Source organism: Sorghum bicolor, chromosome 5 (assembly GCF_000003195.3).
Source record: "Sorghum bicolor cultivar BTx623 chromosome 5, Sorghum_bicolor_NCBIv3, whole genome shotgun sequence".
NCBI classification, from domain to species: Eukaryota; Viridiplantae; Streptophyta; class Magnoliopsida; order Poales; family Poaceae; genus Sorghum; species Sorghum bicolor.
Window position 1 is genome coordinate 62960025 of NC_012874.2, and position 13528 is coordinate 62973552.

At 44.4% G+C, this 13528-nt stretch overlaps 1 protein-coding gene across 1 annotated transcript; it reads right to left on the reverse strand.

Moving 5' to 3' along the window:
• Positions 8163 to 10502, reverse strand: LOC8071936 (tyrosine N-monooxygenase-like). The gene is made up of 2 exons (XM_002450935.2): positions 9379 to 10502; positions 8163 to 9097 (listed from the first exon to the last, which is right to left on the reverse strand). Exons 1-2 carry the CDS (start codon positions 10441 to 10443, stop codon positions 8453 to 8455), a joined length of 1710 nt encoding a protein of 569 aa, XP_002450980.2. The 5' UTR covers positions 10444 to 10502; the 3' UTR covers positions 8163 to 8452.

Here is a 13528-nt window from a genome sequence, read left to right on the forward strand (position 1 = left end):
GCACAGTCTGCGAGGAGTATAGTTGAGATCTGGCCCAAGCAGTGAATGATTTGAACACTGGTGGTAGCATTAGCGTTGGCTTTGGGAAGATCAAAGCTTGCTGCCACTCTGTTAGCTGCTGTAAAACCCCCCTCTTTACTCCTCGAATTACTATTCCCTAGACAGGTGCTTGCAATGTGTCCCCCACGCCTGCAGGCCCAACACTTAATGCTAAATCTGCATGCCTCTCTGCGGTGATCTTCTGACAGGCATCGAGAGCAAAAACCGGGATGCTGGCTTTTTGAAAGATTTTCTCTTAGCCAGGGTTGACTGGCTAAAGAGCCAAAATTCAAACTTCGACCAAGTTCAACACTGGGTCCCTTTTGGAAGAACTGACCAACCGGTTGCTTCCCTTTAGAGGAAGAATGCACATGAACATTTTTATCAGGGAAAGAAATGCGACTGAAAACACTTCTTTTCTTTTTTTGATGATTGTCTAAAGGAACTCTATTTGCACCAGTGAGCACTGAACTTCTAACTACATCAGCGTAAGAAAGGTTCGATCTGAGAACACTAGGACTGGCTTTGGCTGCTTTCTTTTGAACTGACCAAGAGGCTTCTTCTTCAGAGCAGAAGGATTTCCATTCTTTGAACCAATGAGGTCCACCATTACTCCAAAGATGAAAGTAAATCTTGTAAAGGGAGCACTCAAAGGAATGAAGCTTAACAACATGAAAACCCACACCACTGAGAGAAACTGAGAAACGAAACACTCTATCAGACAAAGGGAGAACCTCAAAGTCTTCAGCAACACCACCAATGGTGGCCTGAAGAAGGAAACCCACCGAGACAGGGGAGAGCTTAAGTTTGCAACGCCCAAAAGAGGCAACAAGGAAGAAAGCACGACCAGGCACCGCCGGAGAAACCGAACAGCCAAACTTACTTTGGATTACATCCTGAACGCCCACCCCTGGGTGAAAGTTCAGGCCCTGGAGGTCCAGCGCCATTAAAGCGACAACTTCAGCGCGCCAGAAATGGTGGCGATTTTGCCGAGTCCCTTTTTCAGCTGATGGTCACCGGTGCATGTGCCCCATCGCCGATGTGCTTCACAGTTCTTGAAGTGCTTAGACAGAGATCGCGCGCTGGTGATGTGGCCCAAGCACGCGCCCGACCGCTGGGCGCTCGTCGTGGCGCAGCTCCCCGGGCGCACGCCGCGGGAGGCCTAGGAGCACTACGAGGCGCTCGTCGCCGACGTCGACCTCATCGAGCGGTTGGCCCCTTCCTGGCCGCGCTCTGTTACGCGCCGGGCGCCGCGGAGTTGCACAGGCTGGAGCACCACCGGGCCAACAACGACGGCGGGTCGCTGAAGCTGGATCTAGCATAGCACGGTGCCTCGCGTGCGCTCCTCCGTTGGGACGGGAGCCGCCGCCGCAGAAGGCGAGACGACGGCGCGGCAGTTGGAGTTGGATCTAGATCGTCAGCGGGAGCTACTCGTCGAGGCCGGCGGGACAGAGCAGCGGCGGGGCGTGGGCGGCGGCGGCGGCGGCGGCGTCCGTTGCTGTTTGAGCCAACGATCGGATTTGAATCCGACTCTTGACCTCTATATTCATTTCTCCGGCACACTACCACACTACCACCTTTGTTCTCCAACCTTACCTTACAATACAAAGTTGAGGTATCTTGACCTCTGGTAAGCAACATTTTCTGGCAGACTGCCTCCTTAACTTGGTACCGAGCTAGTCCAGCGTACAAATTTGATCTTTCATCAACAAATTTAATCTTACTATTACTAATTATATGCCCCAGCGGAGGCTCCACATCAATTCCCTCTAGACGCTCTAACAAAAGATAAATCACCGAAATTCTCATCGTCACGATTCACGATCCAAAGTCGTTCCTGTTGGGTTACACAGATGGCTACTCACTAGCACAATTTAAATAACCGTGTAAATAACCAAGATCACATGTATATATATGATCATAGATTATACCTTCCCGACGGATGGCGCGGCGGAAGACTTGGTGGAACTCGCGTAGTTGATGTCGAGGAAGTAGTCATACGGTACGACTAAGTGCACAACGCAGCAACACCTCTACAGACGTCCACAAGTACGGAGAGGAGAATGACGGCAACACAGCATGCCAGCACTCCCGATGCCGCGGACTGCAACAGATCAACCAGCACGGCACAAGAACCCTCCACGGCCTCTCCTGTATGTCCGTGCACAAGCATAGAGAGGAGGCGACCAACTAGTGGTGGCGGCGTGTGTGTGGTGTATCTCATTAAGTTAATCACCGGCTGGCCGCGTCATTAGAATATATAGATATGCTAATGGGCCAAAAGCATGGGCCGGTTGGGCTTGACTCGTGGGTATTTGTCCAACAATCTCCCACTTGCACAAGAGTCAACCAACCAACATGCTTATGTGTTGCAATATCCTAGATTCAATCCAATTGATCCATTTGTCCTTTGAGTTCTTTCTCTTTAAGTGTGTAACCCCATAGGTTCATGCAATCAACAGCTATGATCCAGAAACCATTTCTGCTCAATAGTTAGCATTGGCATCTAGCAAGGTGTACTAACTCCCGAAAATTCACGAAGATCATATCTTGCACAACCTATTAACACTCACTATTACTATGTCTCTCTGCCACACGACACCTAGCCAAGTACAAGGCGAGTGTAGTGCTACCCTTGGTTCTTAGCCATTTCTCGCTCCGATACCACTCTTGGGCTACACGGATGGCTACTCGCTAGCACAAATTAAATAACCATATAAATAACCAAGATCACTTGCATGTATATGATCATAGATTATACCTTCCCGACAGACGACGCGGCGGAAGACTTGGTGGAACTCGCGTAGTCGATGTAGTCGACGTTGAGGAAGTAATCGTACGGTACGACTAAGTGCGCAACGTAGCAGCACCTCTACAGTCGTCCACATGTACGGAGAGGAGAACGACAGCAACACAGCATGCTGCGCTCGCCGATGCCACAGACTGCAACAGATCAACCAACACGGTACAAGAACCCTCCACGACCTCTCCTGTACGTCCGTGCACAAGCACAGAGAGGAGGCGGCCAACTAGTGGTGGCGGCGTGCGTGGTGTATCTCATTAGGTTAATCACCGGCTGGCCGCGTCATTAGAATATATAGATATGCTAATGGGCCAAAAGCATGGGCCGATTGGGCTTGACTCGTGGGCATTTGTCCAACAATCTCCCACTTGCACAAGAGTCAACCAACCAACATGCTTATGTGTTGCAATATCCTAGATTCAATCCAATTGATCCATTTGTCCTTTGAGTTCTTTCTCTTTAAGTGTGTGACCCCATAGGTTCATGCAATCAACGACTATGATCCAGAAACTATTTCTGCTCAATAGTTAGCATTGGCATCTAGCAAGGTGTACTAACTCCCGAGGATTCACGAAGATTATATCTTGCACAACCTATTAACACTCACTATTACTATGTCCCTCTGCCACACGACACCTAGCCAAGTACAAGGCGAGTGTAGTGCTACCCTTGGTTCTTAGCCATTTCTCTCTCCGATACCACTCTTGGGTTACACGGATGGCTACTCGCTAGCACAAATTAAATAACCATGTAAATAACCAAGATCACTTGCATGTATATGATCATAGATTATATCTTTCCGACGGACGGCGCAGCGGAAGACTTGGCGGAACTCACGTAGTCGATGTAGTCGACGTCGAGGAATTAGTCGTACGGTACGACTAAGTGCGCAACGCAGCAACACCTCTACAGACGTCCACATGTACGGAGAGGAGAACGACAGCAACATAGCGTGCTAGCGCTCGTCGATGCCGCAGACTACAGCAGATCAACCAGCACGGCGCAAGAACCCTCCATGGCCTCTCTTGTACGTCCGTGCACAAGCACAGAGAGGAGGCGACCAACTAGTGGTGGCGGCATGCGTGGTGTATCTCATTAGGTTAATCACCGACTGGCCGTGTCATTAGAATATATAGATATGCTAATGGGCCAAAAGCATGGGCCGGTTGGGCTTGACTCGTGGGCATTTGTCCAACAGTTCCAATGAACACTTTTAGTAGAACCTTCTCGATGACCTTGCACAGTCTCTCAAACCCTTAAGGATCACCTTATCATCCTCCTAAAAGGATTCCTAGCACTCTCTACAAGGACAAAGACTATAAATTCGCTAATTGATTATCGACTCTGTCAAGTTAAACGAAATCAACCCGGAGCCAACAATGATCAAATGCCAATGTCAGGAAAATACTTGGAAAAGATGTTAATCAAACTCCCTAATCCCTTTATGAGTATTCATCAATCTCTTAGACATGAGGAGTGGCCTCAATGCCAAAAGTCTCTTCTCTAAATCGTCTGGTCAAAGTTAGAGATTTGACGGAGCGTCCAACCTGATCTATGAAAACCTCATAACTGGTCAAATCCATCTCTTACTGGAAACAAGGTCAGTCAAGACTCCATCTCTAATCTTGGTGGCCTAGTAGTCATGCCAAATCTCATGAATTATCTATCATGTTCTTATGATTTAATCAATTCTCAAATCACTGGATGCACTTGATAACTAGGCCTCAAAACCTAGCTATCACTAGCCTAACATGTCACCTAAACTACCCTAGAGACCCCTTGCACAAGCATGATGAAGTTCACCTAGAAATCAGACTTAAATCACAAGTGAGCAACATGAGTACTATCACTACGTGCAGCCAGTGGCAGAGCTGGTCAATTTTGACGCCTAGGGCTACTATCAATTGACGAGCTATATCGTCTATATATATATATATATATATATATATATATATATATATATGGGACTAATATCGATAATAACAAAATAAAGCTCAAAGATGCATAAGTTTAAATGATATCTAAATTTCATATTTAAATCCATGATATAATTGATATAACATGAAAGTAGTTTTAAAAAATACCTAACCAATTATGGTTTGGTGCACTCTCCTCTCATATCTTCATCAAGAGCTTCATATGGACCTGAACCTACACATGAATTTGGTTTGTAAGAACATTAGCAATACAGTCCATAAAATATAATTGAACAGTTGACAAAAAAGATAGTAATATATGAAAGCAACATACCACTTTCTCTAGTTTGAGACAATGGAGGTAAATTTTTGAACCGAGACTTTAATTCTTGAAAATGATATAAAATGTCATCATCCTTGATGTTTGCAAAGACATCTCGCTCAATATATATAGCAAACCATCCTGTGATCCAACCATTCACCTCCCATCTTATTTCTCAACTCATTTTTCACAAATTTCATAACTGAGAAGGCTCTCTCAACAGTGGCAGTAGCATCCACCCCTTATATTCCTCCTCCTCCTTCTTACCACCATGGTTCATCACATGTGCCACACTTTGCCTTTGATTTTTGAAATCCTCATAAGCCCTTTCTAGACTTATTGTGATCTATACCATTACAATGGGCATCAATCAATTCACGCCCATCCTTCCATCCACGAAATCCATTAACCGTGGAAGCATCAACACCATAATTTGTGACACTGGTTGTGTAATTGGTGCAGGAGCAGGAGAAAAAAGATATAATTGTCCTTGTCCTCTTCATTATGCAACTCTAAAGACTAGAAATTTGACGATCAATTAGCAATCATGGTTCATGGAGCCTGAATGCCTAATGGAGATGCTGCGTGCACCCCGCAGCCTGACTAAATGCCTGATGGTGACGCAGCCAAATTAACAATTGCCAAATTAAAAAAATTGATTTGGGAATTACCGATGCTACCTGCCTGATTGCCTGATGGCGATGCGCCCTGGGGCTATGACCTCCCTGCTTCCCTGGTGCCGTACTGCCGCGGCGCCGTGCAACATGGCAACCTGCTGTGCTGACGAAGTGACGAGCGAGAGCAGCGACGGCGCCCGGTGCCCGCGACCTGGGACTTTGGCGAATGGCGACGGCAATGTTGCGCGCCTGCGACGGTAAGTCAAGTCGAACGAGAACTACCTGCGCGACAGTTCGAGTTCGGAATTTCGATCATCGTCAGTTCAAGAGCGAGATAGAGGAAAATTTTGGCTGCCGTGTCCAGCGTCCAGCGGCCACCGAGTGCTCGTCTTGTTTTTTGGGGCCGGAGGTTTAGAGGATTTGGTCCAATGACTAGGGCCAGACCAAAAACATACCTATACTCTAAAGAAAAATTTGGCCCACGACTAGGGCCATGGCCCCAGTGGCCCCAGGCCCAATTCCGCCCCTGCGTGCAGCCAAAACACACGGGACGCGGCTACCGATATTGAATTAACTCAGTTGCATCTACTATACTCAACTTTCTACCCTAGGAGTCTTAGTTGTAAGGGGGCAAACCCAACTCAAATTAAACCACCAGGTACAGCCGTAGCTGGTAGCCATCGCCGTCACCTGCAGCTTCCAATTCCTCCTGGATTATCACCCTTGAATGCATATGCACGGCTGCAGGATCTGCTCAAACATGCATGATGACCAAAATATCAGCTGTCTCATGGCGAGTAGGTCATCAATGATTGCTCACGCCAACTGGAAAGGTGTTTGATCTCTCTTCTTGATAGCCATTAGAATTCTTCATAGGCTAGCTATTTGGAAACCATTGGGATGCTCTTTGGACACTTGCAACTGTAAGTAGCTCTCAGCCAACCTCTCTAATAGTGTTAGCTTTTAGGAGCATCTCATAGTATTATTAGGCCCACATGACACACTTACATGTTCTTGGAATGTGTATATGAGCCAAGCTCTTGCTAATCAAAAGCTAGTTTTCTCTCTCTCTCTCTTTTATTAAAATATGAAAAAAATACTTAGAGCTAGCCTATGAGCCAACCACTGTGGATGCCCTAAGTACTCATTCACTCACTTGTCACTCATAGCAGCCAAAGGTGGTCATGTCTAAGAGTTTTGTTGCCGAGGGCCGAAGGCCTAACTAACTAGACCAACAATGGGAGCCAATTCAAACCCTAACTACTCCATTGATCACATTGAACATAGCTAGACCAACAATGGCTTCCTAGTTGGCCTAAGAGCATCTCCATGTGTTTCCTATAATTTACTTGTGAAGGACCGAGCAGGCGACTAGAGCACTTGAATATGTGAGCCAATTCAAACCCGCCATAGTATATCTCAATTCTTGACATCAGTCAAAATATGCCCTCCATTAATTCTCCGGGTATATCCTATAAATATCTGATGGGAGACACTAGAGTAGATGATGAATTAATGGTCTCTAAATTTAATACAACTCTTCCTGTCCCTTCCTGTCTGACCTTCGCTCTACTCCTACCGGCCTTGTTTGTAGCAGAACAAACTCAACTCAAAATTGTTGTCAAAAAAAAAAAAAACTCAAAATTAAACCCCCACCAGTTGCAGCAGTAGCTGGTCACAATTAACAAGCACACTGGTCGCCAATCGCGGATCAACATGACACGCACAGCTCGGTAATGGCATGCATCACTCGGCTTCCACGTCTGTCACTACCATCTGTGGCACCCGACAAAAGCCTAAATATACTTGGCAAAGAGTACATAGTAAATTTTTGGTCGATAAAGAGGTCTTTTTATCGTGTGCTATTTTTCGAACACCCGGCAAAGCCAAAGATATGAACGAAAAAAGGAAAAAAAAACCAAGGTAGATGTTGCCGCCCCTCCTTGTCCAAGCTTGTTCACTTCTGCTGAAATAGTCAACCATCTATACATCAAAGAACTCTCAATGCAATCTGATAAAATGTCTTGTTTGCATTATAGTGCTCTACAATTATCTTCTAGAAGATACCACGAGTTTGATTAGTTCCAAAAGTCCAAGCGGCAGCCCAGCGAGGAAAGGATTGGCAAGAATCACATACCTTGGGCAGCAGTAGGAGTAGTGAATATCATGGCACATGCCAAAATAAAAAAAATGTGGAACATGGCGTGGGGGTGGGAGGGTGAGAGTTGGGGGATATAGAGTTTCTATGGAGCGTAGAAAGTTATGAGTTGGAGAGAAGATTTAGCAGCTTTTTATTTTTAAGAAGTTCTTTTGTCAAGTTTGGAGTGGTGTTTTCTTCTTGTTTTTTGCCAAAAAAAAAAAACTCAAAGAGAACGAAAGCTCATTTGCCAAAGTTTCTTGAGATGCTCTAACAACCCACCTTTGGACGGCCCTCTCTCCCGTCTCCATCCATCCAACCGCCCAGAACCAGAATCTACCTCTACATGTATTTTTGTTTACAGTAATGCTATGTAGACTAGTGATCGTGCACACAAGATTATTATTAACACTATACTAGAATATCTCGACCATAAACAAGTCACCACACACACAAACGAAAAACTAGTAAATGAACTATATAACCACACAATGCAAGATCACTGACAACACTGAATCACTGACATACTTCGCCCCACCACTTTCATGGGATATACTTGCATGATCGCATAATTATAATATAAGGATGGTGCATCGGAGTCCAGGCTATTTATGGTGACTAAACAGTCCCATAGAGATGCATCGGCAAACGAGGCAGGGCTTGTAAGAAGAGTGGCTCAGCTAGCGCGAGACTTGTAGTGGATTCCTTCAGCTCAATTGCATGAACATATGGAGGCTTGGTCCACATGAACCCCTGCAAAAGCCGTGCGAATAGCATCATTGTAACAGAACTGGCAAGTGACACCGCTGGACATCCCCTCCGGCCAGCACTGAACGAGATGAACCTAAGGTCAGGCTCGGTGAGGACCACATGTGCATGCTCGGACTTGTTGTCTATCATCAGATGTCGCTCTGGCTGGAACTGGAGAGGAGCATCCCAGGCATCAGAGTTTCTGCCAAGCCCCACCCGGCTCAGAAGAACATGGCAGCCCTTTGGAATGAGGTAGCCAGAAACTATGGTGTCTTTCATGGCGACATGAGGTAGGTTGAAAGCATGGTAAGGGTGCAAGCGGAAGGCCTCCCTTAGGCACGCTTTCAGATAGTTGAGTTGAGGGATGTCAGATTCTTGGACGAGCCTATCTTTGCCAACCACATTGTTTAGTTCATGTACTGCTTTATGCATCACCTCTGGTTTGTTCATCATCTCCGCGAGTGCCCACTCAACCGCGTTCGATGGATTGTCAACAGATGCAAACATTATCTCCTGAAAATGACACCATATATTAAGAAGGAGAAATCACTGCAAACAACATATGAGTACGTAGAAAAAAGGAACAACCCTAAAAATTGATCAAATTGGAAGAATCAAAATATAGAACACCTAATTATTCTTACAAACAAAGATAGAGACACGCATGCATGTGTGTGCACACCCCCCCACATGTAATTCCAAACAATACTCTTACACAAGAAGAATTCAAGACTTTACTGTGTACAAATAATTCTATTGGGATTGCAACACAATAAATAATACTAATGTCTTACCGCTGTCTGTGCTTTTATTTCATCAAACGATAAAAGGGGTCGCCCTTGTGAGTCCTCAAGAGAAACTAGGACATCAAGAAAATCTCTGGCCTCTCTGTTGTCACCATGTTTCCGAAGACTATGCCACTCATGGATCCTCTCTTGTATAATAGGATCATGCAACCTGTTTAGTGTGCTCATTACACTCTTGGCAGCCTTCTTATGACCGTCAAGATCGAGGGCAGTAACTATCCACGTCCAAACAGTAGGGGTGTAATCTGATATGGAGAAACTGTACACGTTGTTGAGCAGTGTGAAGAGCGCGTCTACATGCGCCACCTCCTCAGGACCGGGGCTCCTGCTGCCATTGTTGCCAGAACCAACAGCAGCAGCAAAGAAATGTCTCGTGCCGAACATGAGGCTCCGTACCATGTTACCACAAAAATGCTGGGCTACATGGCGTACATCAACGATGCCGCTGTTAGTTCCATTAGCTGATGTGTTGCATTGGTTGTACACAAACCTGATGAGGTGGTCGGCCTCCTCCGCTCGTTGGCGCTTTAGTCGCTGCTCCATTGACATGGACAGGATCTCGGAGGTGAGAACCCGCCTCATCTTCTTCCACTGCTCCCCGTACGGCGACAGGCTTGAACACCTGTACCCGAAGCTGAACAGTCTGGAGGCGAATGTCAGGGGGCGAGACGCGAAAACTGCGTCGTTCTTTCTGAGAACATCACGGGCTACCACTGGGCAGGCAACAACTACAACATGCACGGCTCCAAAGCGGAGGCAGAGGACATTGGTGTTCATATCCTTGAGAAGGCGATGAATCCATCGAAACACCGGCCTTTTCAAAACCAGACCGTGCATGCTACCAAGAACAGGCAACCCTGCCGGCCCTGGCGGCAGTCGGTGCAGCTCGGTTTTCTTGAGCGAAGTTGCTTTGACTCGGTAGAGAAACAAAGCTAGGCAAAGCAAGGTGCAAAGTACTGTAAACAGAGCGACGGCATATGCATGGCTAGGTGCTGGTGTCATGCTTGATGGTGGGTTCAAGCTCATCTTATATATTTGTGTTGGTAAGTACATGGATCTATGTTCACCTCAGTGTGCGGTCTTATTTGGGCAAGGCTGCAAGTTTGTGTTGATGCGCTTGTTCTATTGTTGATGAGCAATGTGGGAGCATATATATACTGGTTGAAGAGAGAAGACCTCTACGGCACCTGATAAACTTAGATTGGCATCCTGTTGTCATTTAGTGGTTTTCACATACATGTCACAAATACTTAATAGTCACTAGTACACAGAGGTTCTAAGCCGGCGGGGGTAAAATATTTCTACAGGCGGTTTTAGTTATAATGCGCCTGTGTTGAAAATTTGTACGGCTAGAATTGAAAACCGCCTGTATAAAAGGCTCAGTACAGACGGTTATTGTAACAAATCCGCCTGTGTAAATGCATCATTTACACAGGCGGTTCACATAACTGAACCTGTGATTTATCTTCCTATAAATACCCCAGAACCCCTTCTTCCTCCTCGGGCAGAACTGTAGGTAGCAGCCACATTCCATTGGAGCATATCTTGGAGGTCCAGTTTTTCCAAAATACAAGAGGGGAGGTTTTGATCTTCATTTCTTGGAAGGAGGTGGCTAAGAAATGTTAGTTGATGCCTCTAATGCCTCATTTTGTGCCCTCTTGCTCAATTTGAGCTACTTTTTGGATCTAGGGTTTCACCATGAGAGAGAGAGTAGAATAGCTAGGTATGGTCTATTTTGCTCAAATAAAGTTGCTTATGATGGATATATGATGTCTCTCCTATCTTGTTTTTTATGTTTACTTCTCTAATTTGTGAATCCAAGAAATATATATGTAGTAGTTTTCATGAATGGTGTTTTCATGCTTGGGAGAGAAAGATAAGTTTTCTTTTTAGTTTTTTAAATTATATGGTTTAGGATGTTATTTTTTATGTAAATTTGATTTAATTACGCGATAAGCATTTTTATATATGAGGTTGCTTCAGATGTTGCCTCTCCTCTCACCATTTCCATGTTTCATTCTCAAATTTTTTAGTGATATAATATATTTAGTTTCAATCAACAGTGTTTTTGTACCTTGTCAAATTTATTTTAGTGATATAAAGATATATATATTTATGGTTTTGTCTTTATTTTTGATACTTGTTTTACTTTTTCAATTTGATTTAATTGTTAGGTGTTCTTTTATTTTTGATGACAGATTTTTGTAGACAATATTTCAATTAATTTACTAACTTTTCAACAGGTCAAAATACAAGGTTTGAGGTTTTGATCTTCATTTCTTGGAAGGAGGTGGAGGTGGCTAAGAAAGGTAAGTTTTCTTTTTAGTTTTTTAAATTATATTGTTTAGGATGTTATTTTTTATGTAAATTTGATTTAATTACGCTATAAGCATTTTTGTGCCCTCTTGTATAAGATGTTGCCTCTCCTCTCACCATTTCCATGATTCCTTTTTCAATTTGATTTAATTGTTAGGTCTTCTTTTATTTTTAATAACAAATATTCGTAGACAATATTTCAATTAATTTACTAACTTTTCAACAGGTCATGATGGAGAGGTCCTTATGGATGTATAACTTATCAAGACTAGATCCATCATATATACCTGAGGTGCATAGGTTTGTTGATGCCGCTAAGAACCATGCTTTGAGAACAAAGACGAAGCATATATATTGTCCATGCTACGACTGCAGAAATATTCTTCTATTTGAAGATACTGAAGTAATCATTTCTCATCTAGTCTGTCGAGGATTTATGAAGGATTACTTGATTTGGACAAAGCATGGAGAGGGTAGCTTAGCGCCTTATACAGTTGGGGACCCAGCACACATCGACACCGATGGTCTAGGCATGCCTGCTGATCAGTTTTTCCACGACACACCCAGAGTGAACATGTTGTGCCAAATGTTACCGCTGGTGGATCTGCTGGGGAAAATGATGGTGCAAGAACTCATGTCTTACCAAATGATACGGCTGCAGAACACGTACTATGCAAAGAAGCTGATCAGTCCGCTGACTATGGGTGTCGAGAAGATCCATGCGTGTAGAAATCATTGTATCCTGTACCGAGGTGATGATTACAAGGACTTGGATAGTTGTCCAAAGTGTGGTGCAAGTCGGTACAAGACAAACAAAGACTATCGAGAGGATTGTGCTGCCTCCATGTGTAAAGCAGGGAAGAAGCGAAAGAAGGCCCAAAAGAACACCCAACAGAGTTCAAAACCCATGAGCAAAGATAAAGAAGAGGTTGACTATTATGCACAGAAAAAGATTTCTGCTTTAGTGATGTGGTACCTTCCAGTGGTAGATTGACTGAGGAGTTTGTTTGCTAACCCTGAGGATGCAAAACTTATGAGTTGGCATGCTTCTGATGAGCACAAAAATGATGGCAAGCTTCGCCATCCAGCCGATGGAAAGCAGTGGCAAGATTTCAATGACAACCACCGAGACTTTGCCAGCGAACCAAGGAATGTTAGGTTCGCACTGTGTACAGATGGAATGAATCCATTTGCTGAGAGGAGCAGCAAGCATAGCACATGGCTGGTGATTCTCACCATCTACAACCTCCCTCCATGGTTGATGCAGAAGCGAAAATACCTTTTGCTAACCTTACTTATCTCTGGACCAGTTCAACCTGGAGTTGACATGGATGTTTTCCTGGAGCCATTGATGGAGGAAATGAAAATGTTATGGGAAAAAGGTGTTCAAATGTTGGACGAGTATCGCAAAGATTCATTCACGCTAAGAGCAATTATTTTTGTTACTATCAACGATTACCCTGCTCTCTTTATTTTATCAGGGCAATTCAAGGGAAAGGTTGGTTGCGTGGTGTGCATAGATGGAACCCATTACGTGTCCCTTAATGCATCTAAGAAGATAGTGTACATGAGGCACAAACGCTTCTTATCGAAAGGACACAAGTACCGCCTGAAAAAGATGGATAAGTACTTTGACAATAATGATGAAAGGAACTCAGATACACCACTAGGTAATAGCAAAGGCCATAGAGTTTTCAAAATAGTCAGCAACATTAAATTTGTGTTTGGAAAGAAGACAAAGGATGGAAAATTAAGAAAGGATGTCAAATCAACTCTAGGGGCAACATTCAAGAAGAAGTCCATTTTCTTCGAGTATTTGCCA

What these genes read in the sequence shown, in the direction of transcription:
- LOC8071936 (XM_002450935.2), bottom strand. Translation starts at nt 10,443, where the DNA reads ATGTACTTACCAACACAAATATATAAGATGAGCTTGAACCCACCATCA. An exon ending in AAATAAAAGCACAGACAGCG is followed by an intron (nt 9,098 to 9,378) that starts GTAAGACATTAG and finishes TGTCATTTTCAG; the next exon opens with GAGATAATGTTTGCATCTGT.